We start from the raw sequence: 19,434 nt of genomic DNA on the forward strand, positions 1-19,434 counted from the left end.
TACTTAGGATCAAGGAGGCAGGAAGGAGCGAGACTCTAGCCTGGGAGGGAACCTCGGCCCTGCCCCAGAAGAACACACATCTGTACGGAGTAAAGGCACACTCGGTTGAGTACCTGCCTACCTGGGACTGCACTGAGGGAGCGGCTGATCTGTCATTGGTGGTTTGGGTTTTCTGGACTCTGAGCAACAGCCCCGCAAGCCAGGCACAGCTCCTCCGCACGTGGTCCCTGCTCTTCAGGGAGACCTGAGGCTGACGGGCCACCACAGGAAAGCCGTCTTCTGTGTGGAAAGGACCCCAGTTTCCAAAACTTTTGTTCGGGAGTCTCAAGTTCAAACCAGTTTTTTTTTTTAATTTTTTTTTTAATGTTTATTTATTATTGAAAGTCAGAGACAGTCAGAGCGTGAGCAGGGGAGGGGCAGAGAGAGAGGGAGACGCTGAATCCAAAGCAGGCTCCAGGCTCCGAGCTGTCAGCACAGAGCCCGACACGGGGCTCGAACTCACAGACTGCGAGATCGTGACCTGAGCCAAAGTCGGATGCTTAACCGCTTGAGCCACCCAGGCACCCCAAGTTCAAACCAGTTTTTAACCACTGGGATCTCTAGCTAACAGAGGCAAGAAATGAAGGAAAAGGGGTACCTGGGTGGTTCGGTCAGTTAAGCATCTGACTTGGTTTTGGCTCAAGTCGTGATCTCATGGTTTGTGGGTTCAAGCCCTGTGTTGGGCTCTGCGCTGGCAGCATGGAGCCTACTTGGGATTCTCTCTCCCTCTTCCTCTCTCTCTCTCTCTCTCTCTCTCTCTCTGCCGCCCCTTCTGCGCGTGCTGTCTCTCAAAATAAACAAACTAAAAGGAAAAAAAAAGAAAGAAAGGAAAGAAATGAGGGTAAAAAGGGGCGACTGCTGCTGGAAACTGACAACAATTAAATGCTGGTTATTAACAATGACTGGGCCAGAAAATGCAACAGGAAGACAAATGCATACTTGGCCCACTTTCCAACTACTTTTCTGCCATAAAGGCAAAAACCAGCTGCTTTGTTAATTATTCATGAGGTGGGTTCTGAAATAAAACGGAGGCAAGTCAGCAGTGGGGAATCTGCATATGCAGACGAAATGCAGAAGACAGTTTCGACTTCCGGGGTGCGGTCGCTGTCCCCTTGTGAACCGAACACCTCTGCCGTAGCAAGTGCGTGTACACACCACCCCCCGCCAGCCCTCCAGAACTCACCATGCTAAGCACCAGGGGAGCAAAGCGTGGAGACGCCGAGATCTAGAACAGGGCACTTTCCTCCCAGACCACCACCAATCTGACGTGGCAATCAATTGGCAGAGAAGAGAAATGCAGATTTATTTCCTTCTTGGTACCTAAACATTGCAGAGTGGCCCCGCTCAGGTACCCTTTAAAAGGAAGGCAAGGGGCGCCTGGGTGGCGCAGTCGGTTAAGCGTCCGACTCTTGATTTCAGCCCAGGTCATGATCCCAGGGTTGTGGCATCGAGCCCCGCGTCGGACTCAGTGCTGGGCGTGGAGCCTGCTTGGGATTCTCTCTCTGCGCCTCCCCCCCCTTGCATGTTCTGTCTCATGTCATGTTTAGTAAGTAGAAATAAAAAAAATAAAAGTGATACCAGGAAAAAAAAAGACAGAAAACCAGGAGCTCCGCTTGTTTCTTGGTATTAACGACTTCAGTGGTAACCACACTCTCCAAGGACGCCACGACAGCCTTACTTTGGTGACCCAGACACCTGAAGAAGGCTGTAGTCTCGCTAGAGTGAGACACCTCAACCACCTCTGGCGTCAAAACCAAAGGTGAAGAGGACGGGGGGCTTTCTTGCTTTTCATCGCAATGCGCTACGAAGCCAGAAATTCCGCGGCGCCACAGCTGGACGTGCACCACCCAGCAAGCTCACCTCGCCTGTCAACAAACGACCGATCTCCAGTTACACTGTGACAAGCCATCCGTTCCTCTCGGGAGACACGTGCCAGTACTTCACTGAAGGCAGGTTCTTAGGAAAACCCTCAGGAATTGTTGAATTCACTTTTGGGAAATGTCAGGACAGCCTGCTGTTAGAAACCGGTCCAGCAGGACGCACGCTACCTACGGAGCAGCGGGGATGGGGCCACCGCCGGGACTTCATCTTTTCTCCTGTGTAGTTCTCATTTGGTCCAGTGTGGTGGCAACAGCCAAGGGCTGCTTTCGTGATGTGCCAAGGTATACGGTAGGCACTCAAAACCGTTTGCTGACTAGCCCATTCTTGTCATCTATTTCCTGATGGCCACGACTGTCTGTAACCAGTCCCCCAGCATTCACCCTTGCCCCCCAGATTCTATTCTCACATAGGCCGTCTTTTCCGACCCCTGTGGACCATGCCACATCTCTGCTCCAAGTCCTGCAATGGCTCCCATTGCACTCAGGGGACCCCAAAGCCCTCGACAGTTTCCAAGCCTGCCTCTGCTACGCCAGCCTTCCCTTCCTTCCTGTGGACACACTGCCCCCCCCCCCCCCGCCCACCTCCGAGCCCTCTCTGGGAATGCCCTTTCTGTCGCAGCAGCTGGTGACCCTCAACTTGCTCATGTTGCCCTCACAGCAGGGCTCACGCTGACCCTCCATGTAAAACGCAGTCTGCCCAGACACCCCTTCACTTCTCTTACCTTTGTTTTTCCCACAGTTCTCAACACCTTTTAAAAGACTATTTTAACTATGCTCATTATCTGTGCCCCACCTAGAATATTAGAAAGGTTTTCCATCTGCTTTGATTCCTGATGTATCCCAAGCACCTAGAACGGTGCCCAGTTCAATAAGTATTTGTTAAATAAATGATTTTTTAAAAATTTCAACTGGGGGGGCGCCTGGGTGGCGCAGTCGGTTAAGCGTCCGACTTCAGCCAGGTCACGATCTCGCGGTCCGTGAGTTCGAGCCCCGCGTCAAGCTCTGGGCTGATGGCTCGGAGCCTGGAGCCTGTTTCTGATTCTGTGTCTCCCTCTCTCTCTGCCCCTCCCCCGTTCATGCTCTCTCTCTGTCCCAGAAATAAATAAACGTTGAAAAAAAAAATTAAAAAAAAAAAAAAATTTCAACTGGGGCACCTGGGTGGTTCAGTGAAGTTTAGCATCTGACTTCAGCTCAGGTCATGACCTCACGGTTCGTGAGTTCAAGCCCCACGTCAAGCTCTCTGCTGACAGCTCAGAGCCTGGAGCCTGCTTCCGATTCTGTGTCTCCCTCTCTCTCTGCCCCTCTCCCGCTCATGCTTTCTTTTTCTCTCTCTCAAAAACAAACATTAAAAAAAATTTTGAAATAAAAAAAAATCTCAATTCATAAAAGGAAAAAGATGATGGTATAGAGTTTACACACTGGCCAAGACAGCCTGGCATCCTTCTCAAAACAGCAAGTAACTATCAAAAAGAAGTGAGGGGCCTCCAACGTGGACTGCGTCTCATTCACACACACAAGACCATCACCAGCCACGACACGCGACTTCCTGCCATAGGAAACATCCAGCTGTTCTAAGACCCTTCCCCCCACGCTCTCTCAGTGTTCTCCAGTGAACTACTGAGTCCCCACTAATGCCTGGTGATCCCAGGTGCCAACTTATCCTATAAAGGGCCTGGATATTAAATAAGTACCTGAGTCTTTTGTAAATTTCCTAGGAATTGGGTTCAAGGTCTATGGCCTTTCTTCAGCACTGTTCTTTCTCACTTTCCTTTGTACTTCCAAACAGAGACTGCTCGGGTCTGATGCCTCCAGTCCTTACCTTCATCCCTAATTTCCATCTCTACAACAGTCTCTGCTGACGCGGTCACGTCTCTTCAGTTTTCAAAGAGAAAAATGGATCCCTGAGATCCATGGGTCAAAGTTCTAGTTCTACGTAAGCCAAGATAAAGCCTCATTTGTGCAAAACATGGGGAAAGATGAAGTGAACGTTTAATATCACTTTAAAGCCTTCCACGCCTGCGTCCAGACCCTGCAGAACGAGGCGGAAGGCTTTAGCTGGTGAGCAGAGACATCCCCCCCCCCCGCCCCCGCCCACCGGTTGGCCTCTCAGCACGTTGGCGGTGGGGACGGAGCTCTGAGGGCTTCCCATCCACAAGGACCTACGAAATCCACGCACCTTTCTTTGCCCAGGAGACCCGCCTCTCACTGGAGTGCACGTAATCTTCAAATACCGTCTGCAAGACCGTGGCTCGCCGTCGGATTTCCTGGGGGCCAGCGGCACGGGATTTCTGGGAGGGTGGTGGAAGGATTAAAGAAGAGACAGAGTCAGAGTCAGGAATAATGAAGCACTTTATAATAGATTTAATAACAGTAAAATCACTCGGTAACCACCGAGGGGCCAACAAGGGTAATCCTTTCAATATTACTAGAGGAAAAACGGGAGCTATGAAGATGTTAAAGTCAAGCAAAGATGGAGACGGCTTTGTGAGGGGGCAGATCGGGTCTATTTACTTATTTACTTGTTTACTGACTGGTCCTCCTGGCCTCTTGTCACTCACGTTCAAAATGAAAGCCCACCGGAGACACTCTGGAATTTTCCGAGTCCGATTCAGGCATTTAAAACATCACGGGACGTGGACAGGTGGGTAGGTTTCACAGGACTTGGGTCTTACGGAGGCCTTAAATCCTCCCCCTCCCTCTCACTCCTCGGGGGAACAAGGGAACAGCCTCTCGGGAGTGCCCCCCCTACCCCTGGGCCTGCCTAAAATTTAGCCTATCCTTGAATTTCAGAGCATGCTCCCTCATTCCTAGGGAGGCTGTGACTTGTGTTTCGGATCCATTCTTTCAGCCTGGGACCACCGTGCCACTGTGCTGGCTGCCAGGGACCTATCGAGGAGTGGGCCGTCCCTTCACACCACGTTCCAAGAAGGCCACTCGGTCTCTGCAGCTGGCCGTCCTGGTTTCAGGAGCGACATCTGTACACGCTCAAGTTCTACGGATGGAAAACGTTAATAAAATAGAAAAATGATATCCTTTTCATTCTTCAACAATCCCAGAGAAAACATTTCCTTTCTTTTTTTTTTTTTAATTTTTTTTAACGTTTATTCATTTTTTGAGAGACAGAGAGGGACAGAGCGTGAGTGGGGGAGGAGAAGAGAGAGAGGGGGACACAGAATTCAAAGCAGGCTCCAGGCTCTGAGCCTGCTCCAGCACAGAGCTCCAGCACAGAGCCTGATGAGGGGCTCGAAATCACAAACCGTGAGATCATGACCTGAGCCAAAGTGGACGCTCAACCGACTGAGCCACCCAGGCGCCCCAAGATTTCCTTTCTTTATATTCCCCTAAAACTGAGTGTTTTTTGTTTCCCGTATCTTTTTTTTTTTTTTTTTAAAGTAAGCTCTACACCCAGTATGGGGCTCGAACTCATGATCCCGAGATGAAGAGTCACACACTCCACTGACTGAGCCAGCCAGGCGCACCCCCCCCCCCCATCTCCTACGTCTTAAAACAAACATGAATGCTTTCTACTGAACGTGAAACTGAGATGCCACAGAACGAAGATTCTCCAACTCAATTTGGCTAGTAGGTCTCCTGGAAGACGCGGACTGTCCCAGTGATTCTATAAAGCCTCTACGGTAACCACTACCCACCGCGGGCACGGGTCACCAAGAAAACAGCCAGTCTGTGCTTCCCTTCACCCCTGAGGAGGACAGGGGCTCGCGCCTGTGTCTGGCCGACCACAGGCTGACCGTGCCTAACTGTGGCTCCTGAGTCTCTCACCTTTAAGGCTGCCAGAGGAAGAACAAAGGGGAGAGGAGAAAAAGCCTCATCCTCTGGGTCTGCGTCCGTCTCTGTATTAATAGAGACTGAACAACCTGAAAATGTTTTTAGCTTAGTCAAATCATTCCTGCTACCTGTTCGGTTGATGACAGTCTAGCTGATTTCACAGTACATGGTCCCCCTAAGGGTTTTATCCACTCAAATGTCAAGAGAAAAGTCACTCAGGAGCTGTGTTATGAAAGTGGACATTTGCTATTGTCATTAACAAGGATTTTTTTTTTTACCCTCTTAACTGATGTGAAATGCAAACTTTTTTTTTTCTTTTTTTGCTGCCCTCCTTTCGTTAAGCCACCTCAGCAACGCAACTGTCACCTTCCTTGTGTGTGTGTGTTTTTTTTAATATGAATGTGAAATTAGCGAGGATGCCCTTTCCCCTGGCGGACAGAATCCTCTGTTATTAAAAAGTAAAGCACTTTAATAATGAAAACTTTTTCCTCTTTTTCCTGTGTTTTAACTGTTTAAAATTAATGAGAAGGGCAGAATGGTTGTCAAAGCGATATTGAAAGCCGGGCAGCCAGGCCCGAATAAGCACAAAAATCCCTCTAGAGTGTTAGATAAACAGAGCTCCAGCCCGCTCGAATCCCTCTGTTGGTTATTGTATACACTCTGTAACAGCTCTCAGAATAGATCTGAGAGCCAGGGAGGCAGAGAGGTTTCAGAATTCCAATAAAGGCCTCAAATTAAAGACAGCCTGGTGCGAATTCCAGGAGAAAATTAAAGAGACCTCAAGCTTAAGTGACAGGTGACTTACTTCTGTGTCACAACTGTCAGGGGATTTAGTGATAATATGGCAATATATTACAAAGGGCTTTTCTTATTCCCCCTTTAGGTTTCAAAATGAGGCATCTTTTCTTCCCAACCAAAAAAAAATACATACACACACACATAGATAATGTGTGTACAAGTGAAATAGGTGGAGAAAAGGCAATAAGACTAGGTTCACACGTTTGAAATGATGAGGTCAGTTTCAGTAAAATGTAAGGAAAAGTTAATGGCAGAAAACATAATATACTCAGGAAAAAGCACGTCTTCCTCTCCCTACCCCCTCCACTTCCAGAAATACTTTATTTTAAAATTACCCCTCTTGAGAATGAGGTGTTTTTCAGTTGTCTTCTGGGGAGGACGGTCTAAATTTAAACTGAAGGCAGGGGCAGAGTTGTGTGCACGCCAGCGTCTCAGCCCCGACAGGTGAAACACTCCCGTAATGAGAGCGGGTCAAAGCCCGGAGGCACACCCACCCCTCAAAGACACACAGACGCAGTGCTGGTTAACGAAGCTAACCTGGGACTAGCAGGCCGGGGCTAGTTTAGGAAAACACGTCTCCAACGGCCCACACTCAGCATTCCCTGGTCCGTAAAACCCTACCGACCCTGGAGAGAACAACCGAGTGCAAGGACTGAGCACTAGGACGGAGCGAGGGGGCTGCTGATCTCATTTGAATACCTGACCCTGCACCAGTCTCTTGCTAAGGTCCGTTTACAGGCATATTTCAGAGGACAAAAAAAACAAAAAACAAAAAAAAACCTCGTAGAAAAAGCGTGTTTGGGTGTGCGCATACTTTGAACATGAAAATTTCATGCCTATCGAGAGGCAACACGTGAGTTGAAGATACTTGGGCTGGATTTTTTGTGGTTGTTGTAAAAAGTTTTAGGTGGTGGCAGTGGTAGGGGAGGTGCCTTTTTCTTTCTTTCTTTTTTTTTTTTTGGAAACATGCCCATTGCTAACTTCTAAAGTGTTTTTAAACTAAACGGAAGGACTGTTTTAATCACTTTATTGCCAAGCTGAGTTTCACCCTCATGCTTCCCTAGAACCATCTGAGTGCTTCCCAGTAAAGTTGAAAGATCAAATTTATTCTCTTTGTAGGTGGGTGAACACTCGCACACCCAGACGTAGCTATATATATTTTATATACCTAAATATGAAATATACATTTTACAGATGCTTCACTCACTCTCTTTCTGTTCACAGAAGCCCAAAAATGTATGTGCCAAAGGGACATTTACAATGGACTTCAATCGAGTGAGAAGAGAGGCCTTACAGTGAGGTGTCTGGTGATGTGTGTAAAAGGCCTATCTATTTACCGAGCTCACATGTATCTGTCCGGCACTGGTTCATGGGCTAGACGGAACCGCCCACATGGAGAACGGCAATTAAAACACGCCGTGTTTCTTATGAGGAACAGAACTAAAAGTTGTATCCAGCATCTACTTTATTCTTTTCACTACTCACGCGGATCACACACACATAAAACACTCTTTCGGGTTGTAGATCTGTGTGACAATTAGTAATAGAGTCAGTTTCACAGAGTTTCCCTTTGGCCTTCGAATTGAAGTTAAATTTGGTTAATTAAACAGGCCAGGTTTTCATCGACACGGCACCCGGGGCCTGTAGTACGATTAGTTTTCTAGGCTAACCTGTTAGTTTGGGGTCAGTGAAAGCCCACCTCGCCGAGTGTTTTTTCTTTTTAAAAACAAAGCTCACCACTCCTTAAAAACATAAAAACATCCTACTGGTTCCCGTCCATCAAGGCAGGAGCTTGGGGCTGGGATGAACCGCCACGGCCCAGAAGCACACAGAGCGCCGCCCGCCTCGTTTTAGGTCAGCTTCACAGCAACCCACGTGACGGGCACTCTGGTTGCAGAACCACCAGCCGTGAAGCATGGTCTGGAACCCAAGCCTGCCTGCCTTGGGGCCCCGGCCCCTACACGAATTGTCCCCGAGCCCCCCCCTCGAGCAAGGCTTCAAGGCCGGCCTCGTGCCAAGGAAGCCTCTGCTTCCGTGGGAGTAGATACGCAAGGCCCTGGAAGGCCGGGGGCTGGGAAACGGCCGTGGCTCGCTCGGGGAAGAGCAGAGGGCACCGCGGCTGCTTGGCTCCCTCCCCGGGGCGGGGGGGGCGGGGGGGGGGGGATCCGCAGGAGACGCTCCTTCTGCAGACCCACGTGACGATCAGCTCTCCCTGGACCGAACAATGTGTGCTCGGTTCAGGGACAAACACCAACAGAGTCAGTCCCAGAAACGGTGTAAGAGGAGATCTGACCGAACCTTTACTTGCTTTGTAACTTTCTCGTAACTTTCCCGCTTGCTCTTACTTCTGGCCAGCAGGCAGAGGCTAACGTTCGCCGGGGCCACAGCAACAAGCGCCGGGTTTCGTGTCGCGGAGTCTGGACTTGGAACTCTACATCTGCTACTAGCTGATGATGACGATGAACACCCTTCAGTACCTGTGTTGGGGTTCTCGGGTTATTTCTTACTCAGTCCTCCAATCTCCTTAACAAGAACGCTAACATGATCTCAGTTTTACATAAGAAGAAACCACGGCTTAGGGATGTCCAGTCTTGCCCAGAGCCACAGAGCTGGGGACCCTGAGGCCATGCCCTTAACCTCTGCTACACTGCCCATGGTCCTGGGGCTGTAATGAAGCGTCTGAGGGAACATGAAAAAACCCTTCCTAGAATCTGCAGTAGCTTCAGGAGAACAGCAGCGTGCCGGGACCAACGAGCGTCTGTTTGGTGACTGGTCCGTTCCCTTGACAACAAACTATTAATAGGGGATGTTCCAAAGTCTAGCGCGGCAGGGATGTTTTCTAACGAAACACGGTTTAAGACAACTTGTTGATCAACTGAGTCTGTCCCTGCTTCTTTGGTTTATGGGATATTTGTCGTGGCGTCGTCTGTTGACCACGTCTCACCTAGCGAGGGCTGACATTACCTAACTGAACAGCTAGCTACTGCCACTGCCGTGCTTTCATCTGTATCAATGGGAGCAAAGAGCACGTGCTTTGAAGTCAGGCTGCCTGCTTCCACCGCACCGGAGGCTGCGTCCCTGTGGACGTTTCTTCACCCCTCTGGACCTCAGTCTCCTCATCTGGGAAGTGGGACGAGAGCACCCACCTGGTGGGGCTGCTGGGAGGATTAAACAGGACCAAACCATGAAGAGTGTAGCACAGTCCCGGGCACAGGACACACGCTGTGACGGTTTCCCTGCCTTTTCGTTGATACATTTCCTTAGGTTCTTTCTGGAACAAGAGGGCTTAAGTCAGGTCCCAGCCCCAGGGACAGTATTGATCCAAATAAAGACGCTTCTTGATGCATAAAAGAAACTCTTAATTAAGCCTGATCTATTTGGTCTCATTTTCCAGTCTATGCTCAGACTTAAACAAATGTAAAATATTCAAATCACTAATGTTTCATAGACAAAACTACATACAGCAACGTGACACACACATATCTGTGACACAGTGGGTACAGGGCTAGAGTGGGAGTGGGGAACAGCCACCTAGCAGGAGGAAAGTCACAGGAGGGCTGCAGGATAGGGTGCCCCGGGTCCCCGTGTGGAACCACATGGATAACACCAATGTCTCCTTTTGATGATCTCAACTTGACTCTTCCTCTGTGTGTGGCACACACATTAAAAAACGGATGCACTACGTGTGTCTGCATGGAGACACAGAGACACCAGTTTCTTCCGTGCTGTCACGGGTGGAGGGGTCAATCAGCTGTCTTTGCTGAGAATCTGGATGGGGGCACCAGGGTTGAGCAGGTAACACTGCCTCCAAACTCACTGTGGGCCAGGACGAGGCCTCCTCGCTGGGAGCCTGCTGTGGCCTTGCGGGCTTCGAGAATGGATGGGTCACCCGTTAACGGGATGAGACCAGAAAACGCGTCCAGGAGCAGAGAGGAGAAAGCACAATCAAGATGTGGCCTCACCTAACGTTCATGGCCCCTGAGATACACACGTCTGCTCAACAGAGGAACTAACTATCCCACACACAGTAGCCCCACCACCCCAAATCAAGAAGTGAGTCGTGTCTGTTCACCGCAAGTATCATAAATAATGACACTCACCTGGGTTCCCCGTCGGCTCCCTTTCAAACAACCGTCCCTTGTCAGAACAGACAAAATGTCTTCCACGTGAATCTCAGACACGCTGTAAAAGGAAGGGCACGTCAAGGTAAACTTGCTACCTTCAGCAACATCCGGAATCTCGATGCATAAAACTGGCCTATTCTCAAGCTAATTCCATGTAAAACAGAAACTACACCTTCACGGAAAGGAATTCAGTTTTCTAAACCTTCAGGAGTTTGGAAGGCAGCAACCTCTAGGACATGACAAGGACAGAAGGGGTCATATTCCCAACACTCTCCTCCTCTCTGGCGACTTTCAAATAGGCTACATTTAGAATTTCCTCTGTGGGCATCCCACCGTTATTTCTTTTTTTTTTTTTCAACGTTTATTTATTTTTGGGATAGAGAGAGACAGAGCATGAACGGGGGAGGGGCAGAGAGAGAGGGAGGCACAGAATCGGAAACAGGCTCCAGGCTCTGAGCCATCAGCCCAGAGCCCGACGCGGGGCTCGAACTCACGGACTGCAAGATTGTGACCTGGCTGAAGTCGGACGCTTAACCGACTGCGCCACCCAGGCGCCCCAACCACCGTTATTTCTTAATGAATCTCAAACACTACAAAGCAGGCCTGCTTATTAATATACTACACCTTGACACGAGCACATGAGAAAGTGAAGAAAAGAACAACGCAGATAGTCCCTTTAGTTTTATATTAAAAAAAAAAAAAAAAAAAAAAAAAAAAGGCCAGGCCAGAGGCGGGAGGGGAGTGTGTGGCTAAAGGTCTGTAACTGTCGGGGTCAACTCCTCAGGGAAGGCCAACAAGTGACCGCAGCCCCCAAACTCTCTTCTCACATATCCAGAAGTTCGTCTACCCTCTTACACCTTCGTTATGAAGGGGTGAGGAACAGAGGACCTCTGACGCATGCAGAGCTGTGTGCAAACGGCTGAGCTCAGAATTTGGGCCTCACTTGTGAACAGAAGCCAGCCTGAGCCAGGAGAAGAGGTTGACCCGCCTCGCGGCCCAGCGGCCCCACGGCCCAGGCTCCGCTTCCACCAGTCTGCGGGCCACAGCGTTCAAACACAGCAAGTGAGCACACCATCAAGTACTACAGCCTAAGGAAGAAACAGGAGTTGCTGAAAACATACTTCCCAGGGAGGGGGGGAAAAAGGGGGAAGGAGGAGTTCTGGGAGAAAAACAGATCATAAAAAGATAAATGATTTCCTTGTATGTTGTTTCTTTTTTTTTTTTTTAACGTAACAGCAAATTAAAACATGAATGGCAACCTCTCAGGTGGGAGAAGACAATTCTCCCCCTTTCCCCCAAAGGTTACGCTGACAAAGCTATGAATGAAAATGTCACGTCTCTGACAGCGATCTACCTGAAATGTGTCACCGCTTCCCTGAACACCCCCAGCCCCCGCCCCTCCACACTCTCCCCCCTGTGCTGCCAGCTCACAGCCCCACGGAGCCGTGAAATCTTTTTACAGCAGGAGTCAACCCGAGGAGGCAGAGCACGTACTGCGAGGGTAGGAGTTTGGGGGAAAAGGCTCGTGATTTCACAGAAAATGTATTTTTCATAAGAGACAGAAATGCCGTGGCCACTGAATTTGCCTCTTGTTCACGCGGGAGAATCTGGAGGTGAACGCACAGCACGGCACGGTCCTAGCTTTTTCTTTGTTTGACGGACTTGCCTCTGTGCATCACTCGTTTTCTTCAGGAGGAAAGGAAAAGGAACAGAAGGACTCGGGGTGAGATTCTGAAGCAGGGAGGAAGAAACCAAGAATAGGGATACAAGAATCAGGGATACAAAGAACTAAACACACCACAGAGAGGCGCGGTTTTCCGGGGGGCGTGTCTGGGCTGACGCCCGGGCCGGGCACCCCTCTGCCGGGTGTGTCCCTGTGACAGTGCTGGGGGCCGGTCACCGCAAGTGAACGGCAGCAGAGAAAGAACTGGAGTGATTTACAGTTTAAAAGGGCCTTCCTCCTGTTCTCAGAAATCGGGTGGCTTCTGAGGAACAAAGCAAATCTACTCTGCTTGTTTATGGTTCTATCGGCAGATCTGAACCGCCCCGCCTTACCATGAGAAGATAGAGAAATAAATTCAGGGACCTGTCCTATGCCTGATCTAAGAGATACACAGTTTGCATTTACATTTTAACAAACCAATGACGACTTTCATTAGAAATGCGTTTAAAAGGGAAGCGGAAATCGGTTAAGAGATTGGCATATACAAGGGACTCCAAAGGATGCAGAAACAAAGTCCTGAGCATTCGGGCTGAGGTGGCAGCGGCCCAGGGCGCCTGTCTCCTGCCCCGTCTGCTAAATTACACTGTCAGGGCGAGGTCCACAGTGCTTGGCGTCTGAAGGCAGGCAGCAATTTGTTGTGATGGCCCTTGCTGCCGAGCGCCTCAGCCTGCCTTCTTGAATCTTCCCTGTAATTCATCAGCCTTCCCAGCATCCGGCTGCCCGGCTCCCAGGTTCTTACGCACAATACATACACACATCTTCCTTCTCTTTTTGGTTTCGTTTTTTTCTTTTTTTGGAATATTTAGCAGAGTAACTTTTGGTTCAAGTCTGCTTGTTGCCACAGCACACTTTGTAATTAGTTCTTCTTAGGTGTAATTTTTTTGAATTAAGTACAAAACAGCTTATATATAGATACCCAACATTGATCTCTTCCTCAGACACAAATCTGGAAGCATCATTCATGGCTGCAACATTGTAACTTAGGTCTGATATTTTGGGGGGGGGGGTGTTGGTTATATCAGGCCCACAAATCAGGTTCAGGTACAGAAGCTTCAGCAGGTGCATTTTCAGGGCAGAAACGAGCAAGGCCGGGCCCCTCCAGGGCTCTTTCTCCCTCGAGTAGATGTTCACTCCACAAGAGACCCAAATCTCTTCCTCTGGGTACTTCTGTCTTCATGCTTCTGAACTTCCTGCGCAAGTCCAAATATCGCGAATCACTGGAGTCTCGGAGCGGTCTCCTGAATGTGAACATGGGATGCCGGATTTCCCACCAATGCTGCTGACACAGTTTTTTCCAGATGAGACCATCACAGAGAACGACTGTACTCTTTATATCTTCAAAATACACGTGGCTATTATTTTCCCATTTTAATTTAATATTTATTCATCTTTGAGAGAGAAAGAGGGAGAAAGAGAGAGGGAGAAGGAGGGGCAGAGAGAGAACCCCGACAGGCTCCACGCTGTTGACAGAGCCTGACGTGGGGCTCGATCTCATGAACTGTGAGGTCGTGACCTGAACCGAAACCAAGAGTCAGGTGCTCAACCAGCTGAGCCACCCAAGTGCTCCTCTTTTCCCTTTTTAAATTGAGGCTCTCATTTGAATCTTTCAGAGCAATCAGCCTCAATGCGTTTGTTAAGGAAACCTGAGGGCAGGGGCGGGCATCTGTGCGGGTAACTCCGGGCTGGACAATTATCATGTGACTGCAGGACCGATGGCACTCACTTTTCTGAGCTTATTGCGTCAAAGTGAATGAGCGCGGGCAAACATCCAGGAGCTGCGAACAGGAAGGAACAGGAAGGAACAGAGGGCGCAGGGAGCGTGAACTTGTAAGTCTAGAACACAGGGTGGGGGGGAAGCAGCCAGGGGATAAGAGGCCACCAAGGTGAAGGGACTATTTGTCCTCCCATGGACGACAGCACACAGCTCTGAAAACGCGTTCTGAGGCTCGACAAGTCCCTGTGCTATAGGAAAACAGCGGCAGTGCCGTGACAGGTCCCCAGCCTGTGAGAACGGGGTAAGAGACAACAGGAAAAGGGGTTACGTCCGTGGGTTTTCATTCAACCCCCCACTTCCAGGGTACAGCTGCCCAGTGGCGTGCCACCCTAAGACCGGAAAGCACCGGAGAGAACAGCTGGCCATCCTGAAGCTCCAGGCACTCAGAATCCAGCCCTAGAAGTTGTTATTGGTGAAACGTGATTGACCAACTGACCAACAGAATTCCTCTTACAAGTAACATCAAATATGCAGTCTCCCTGAAACAAATAAAACCACTCTTTCGGTGGCTACATTGTTTTAAGATGAGACATTAAACGAAAGGAAAACCCAAACGAGTGTTAGTTTGGCTCACTAGAAATCACCATGAGGCTCCTGCCTCCCCAACACTGAAGGGTGTATACAAGGCACATTTCCTGAGGACGCCCTAGCCCACAGATGTTCCCACGAGCAGGCCCAAGACTGCCCTACTAGGTCTGCCCAGGGTACAGGGAGGGAGGGAGGGTGGGAGGGAGGGGAGGGAGGGGAGGGAGGGAAGAAAGGGAGGGAGGGAGGGAGAGAAGCAGGGAGAGCTCTGCAGGTGGGGTGGCCCCAGGCAGCTCTCTGGGTGGGTGGCCTGCACTTGGTCCCCAGGCCAGGTCCCAGGCAGCCTGCCTGGGAGCTGCGATGCACATGTAGAACGCAAGGACCCTGCCAGCTCTGTACTTTAGACCGAGAGACCGTGGTCCTCTTGCTTCATATGACACGTGGGGCTGCGTGAGGCAAAGCACCCGGACAGGAGGTCCTTGGGCTTGGCTGGTGTCACAGCGCTGGTTCCAAGCAGCACTCGGGTGGCCATCGGGGCTCCCGCGCGTGGCACGAGTCGTGCCCTACCTTCCTGGGCACACGCGCACGACTCTCCCCGTGCCTTCCGAACCACACTCCACATCACCGCGCTACGTGAGCAGGAGAAATTCTCGAGAGCAGGCCAGTGTGAAAAACCGCACGCCTTTAGCAGTCTGTTACTAGCACTGGTTATTTCAGGAGCCGGACGCCGTTCGGAACACGTTTCTGCAGCCCGGGCGAGCTCCTTCTGCCTTCCTCATACTCAGCTCGGCCAGGTCGAGACGCTGTTCTCCGTCTTCACTTTGCTGGTCTTTCCAGAGCGAGGTCTGGGTCCGCGGGGGCCCCGACTGGAGTGACGGCATGGCGGCTGCGAGGCTACGCGGGCACCTTAGCTGCCCCCAGAGATTTCCTCCCTGGGTTCATCTTCCTGGTGGTGGCGGGCTTTGTGATGAGTCACCAGCATTCTTTTTTTTTCACCTTTAGAGGCACAGAACGTTGTGCGCAAAAATAAAAACTGAATGAAGCAGGTCTTCAGGAAGCTGGCTGTGAGGGCTGTGCACACGAATTGTACAGAAAAGGAATAGGAAACACGGACCTCTATCTTAAAGAAAAACCAAGCGCAACAGATCGCTCCGTGACTTTGTGTGGCAACGCAGTGAAAACTGTCATGTGCTGACGGCGTGAAGGGCTCAGTGTTCGCCACTGGCTATTCTGGGACCCATTTAGAGATCACAAGGGTTAATGGCTCTTCGTCAGCTTACAAGGCCCATCCGCTGTAGAAAGCGACAGAAAGTTAATTAGGTGAGATCAGCTGAAACCGCGTTCAGGTTTCTGACTCACTTGATTTTGTGAGAAGCCAACGAGTTGACATATTCTGCCTCCGAAGGAGCCAAGATGAGCAGGCTGCTCCCACGGCAGCCAATCCGGGCGGTTCTCCCGATCCGGTGGATGTATTCAGCAGGCGAAGACGGAGCGTTGTACTAAAAAGGGTAACGAAAATGAAGGCATTCACAGATCAAGGCATTGCCATTAATTGGAAGTGCAATACCCCTCACCTGCCTCCAGGTAGCCCAAGAATGAAATCCCGGTGCTATGGTTACCCTCACACAACCCCAAGGAGAAGCCACTCAAGCCTGAAAGCCCTGCCTTCATTGGAAATAACGAGGCTCAGACACGAAGCGTGAACAGCGGCCAAGTTCCCGATGAGCGAGCGCCTTCCCGTCCCAGTATCTCCTTTGTAATTTTACTTCTCCACAGGTCTCTTCAGTCTCCTATCTGCATCTTTCCACAGAGGTGACCGTGCAAGGTGAACACGGAGGCAGGCGGGGTAGGATGACCGAGTGACCTTGGCCGGCAGACGCGGCGGTGAGGCTGAGGCCATAGAGGCCTGGACGGGGTCAGGAGGAAGGGGCTGGCTAATCTAATCAGAGCTCAGCTCTGCTGCCGGGCCACCGGGAGCCGGTGCCCACCATCTCACCGCAGTGACACCCAATTCCAATGGAACTGGGAGAGCTGCGGGGCAGCCGTGAGGCAGGTTCCCCTCTGGCAGGACTTGCTTCCGTTACCGGGGACAGCATTCCTGACCTGGGGGCGGTGGGGGGCAGACTCTAACTCAGCAGAATGCGTTATGCACAGCATTTCATACTTTCTGTGGCAGTAACTTTATCATCACAAACAGGAACTGACCATATTCCATTCTTCCTTGTTTTTTTTTCTTTGCAGCTACACAAATCAAAGATCAGAGGCCCAAAATGAACAGAATACACGAGGATGTCAGACATATGAAAGTAATCCACCTCACAATACAGAAAAGCTCTAAACGATCAAGTTTATGTGTCTGCCCCTCCCCCACATTAAAGTTACCCTGCTTTTTATCTTTATTTTGCTGTGTGGCCATCAGGCAAGAAACCACAATGCCTCTAGTCCAAAAGAGGCTGTCTTCTGCAGCGAGCAGATGAGATTTCCTAGCCAGTGACAGGCATGCAATTCCACTAACACGTGAATAAACCATGACTCACGTAAATGGGGCACGTGTCCCCTGGCCCCCACCCAGAAAGGCTTAAAAATACCATTCTGCAGACTAACGAAAAGAAAAAACAAAACTGAAACCACTAGACTCTAGTGCTAACACCTGTGCCCTCTGGCAAAGCGTCTAAGGCTAGAGGTGTGTGTAAGATGTTGTCAGGCCCTAATTGCCCCCTGCAGGTCAATGCACACGGACACGGCTCTCAGGACAGGCTGAGCCATCTCCTTCCGGACACAATGAGGCCTCCCGAGGGCCAGGGTAATTCCTGTTATTTTCAGATTGCTGAAACTTTGTGTGTGACATGCGTCAGTCTGGGAGCAGGGGAGTCTGCCCCTCCCTCCCGCAACTGCTCAGCCTGGCCGTTTCACCGCAGTGGCTAGGTGGGCCGTGTCAGGGGAAGGTCCTGGAGAATTGGGCAAATAAGGCTGGTCGTTGCCTGGTTACCGGGGCAACACCTGAGAGGCTAATAATAATAATTATTCCACTTAAAGCCAGCTCATCTACTCACAATCACTTATTCCTGCCTTGAGCTCACACCTTAACTGAAAAATTACCTGAACAATCCACGTGACTTGAGGGAGATCCAAACCCCGAGCTGCAACATCCTTTAAAACAGAAAAGAATATGGCTTACCACTGAGGTTCTGAGTCTTTTTAAGGCCATAGATCTATCTGATAATCTAACGCAAACTATGAGGGCTCACCACCCCCCTGTGTGCACAGGTGTATACACACACACACACACACACACACACACACACACACACACACACCTACATACAACTTCAGGGACCCACTGAAGTCCATCTGTGGTTAAAAATTCTAACTTAGACCAAAAAAAAAAAAATCTAACTTAGGAGGGGGGCACCTGGGTGGCTCAGTCGGTTAAGTGTCAGACTTCTGCTCAGGTCATAATCTCACGGCCTGTGCGTTCGAGCCCCACGTCGGGCTCTGTGCTGACAGCTCGGAGCCTGGAGCCTGCTTCAGAATCTGTGTCTCCTCCCTCTGCACCTCCCCCACTTGCACTCTGTCTCTCTCAAGAAAAAATAAACGTTAAAAAAAAAAAAATTCTAACCTAGGGGGTAAGCTCTACAGAACATGTTGGTGAGGCAGTCACAAAATGTTCGCCCTACTAGGAGAACATAAACCGCATGTTTGCTCAAGAACTTAAGTCTTCATTTCATCAGTATGTCATGTAAAAATTCTGAGAACTTCTAGCATGGTTTATTACTTTGACGTTTTATCTGAGAAACCACTCTATGGTAGATGAATGCATTGGTGGGTCATTATCCTCACCCCTCCCCTGTCAGCGATGCCCAACAACGACAGGGCTTTGAGGCGCATGTCTGAAAGACCACCCCAAAGTGCTCCCTTGTGGAGGTCAGTTGCCAAGTATTTACTGAGGGCTCATCAGCCTCAGACAGCAGTAAATATCAAGTCATGTCCCACCTCTTCTGACACTTAAATTAGAACCCCAGCCACAGACTCAACCAGACACGAAAACCGTAAAAGCGAAGGAGACGTGGTTCTTTTCCTTTCAGCTGGCTGCCGCCCCAAAAGCAAAGGCTTTCTGCTCTCCAGTGTCTGGCCGTCTGGCAGAGGGACGAGAGTGTGGGCACCTTTCAGTTTTCAGGGACAAATGACGCCGGGCATTCATCTTCGAGCACGACCGTCACGACAAGACCATCCCCGGTCAACACTTACTGAGCGCTCACCATACACCAGACTCTGCAGCATTTCGCCTGCGTCATCCTGAGCGATCTCCGAAACAACTCCTACCCCCACTTGACGGACAGAAAACCAAGGTTCAGAGAGATCAAGCAGCTTGTCCGGAGACACACGGTTAAGACGTGGAGGCAGCCCTCGAATCCTGAATCCACTTTACTTTTCCAAGGCCGTAGCCTATCGTTTCACCACCAAAAAGATGCCGCATCCCTCAGAAGCCGCTGGTAGGAATGCAAAATGGCATAAGCCCCTACAGTAGGAAATTTGGGAATATCCCACACAACTACATACGCACTTGCCCTTTGGCCCAGATGCAACGTCACTTCCAGAAATCCATCCCGAAGATACACTGGCAAGAATACGACAGGCTTCACGCACAAAGCTCCCGATTTTGGCAGTATGTGTAGCAGGCCTGGGAAACCCCCCCATGTCTAGCAGGGCTAGGCCAGGTGACTAGAACACGGCGGCACCTACCCTCCGCAGCAGTGTGGCACGGCTGAAGCAGGATGGGGATTC

General features: G+C 50.3%; 1 protein-coding gene across 13 annotated transcripts in view; it reads right to left on the reverse strand.

Moving 5' to 3' along the window:
• The window catches only part of DDX31 (DEAD-box helicase 31), a 73,668-nt gene that overhangs the window by 20,177 nt on the left and 34,057 nt on the right, over window positions 1–19,434 (reverse strand). For 3 of the 13 annotated variants that reach the window (XM_045043405.1, XM_045043406.1, XM_023242915.2), the window contains 5 exons: window positions 17,749–17,799; window positions 16,009–16,148; window positions 10,604–10,685; window positions 8,849–8,980; window positions 4,096–4,207 (listed from right to left, as the gene is read on the reverse strand). In XM_045043405.1, coding sequence (XP_044899340.1) covers window positions 4,096–4,207; window positions 8,849–8,980; window positions 10,604–10,685; window positions 16,009–16,148; window positions 17,749–17,799 — 517 coding nt within the window. Of the gene's footprint in view, window positions 1–800; window positions 1,360–4,095; window positions 4,208–8,801; window positions 8,981–9,649; window positions 9,775–10,320; window positions 10,372–10,603; window positions 10,686–16,008; window positions 16,149–17,748; window positions 17,800–19,434 lie in introns of those variants that run through there. The other 10 variants (XM_045043407.1, XM_023242917.2, XM_045043410.1 and 7 more) reach the window with 9 other exon arrangements.

Source organism: Felis catus, chromosome D4 (assembly GCF_018350175.1).
Source record: "Felis catus isolate Fca126 chromosome D4, F.catus_Fca126_mat1.0, whole genome shotgun sequence".
Classification (NCBI taxonomy): Eukaryota; Metazoa; Chordata; class Mammalia; order Carnivora; family Felidae; genus Felis; species Felis catus.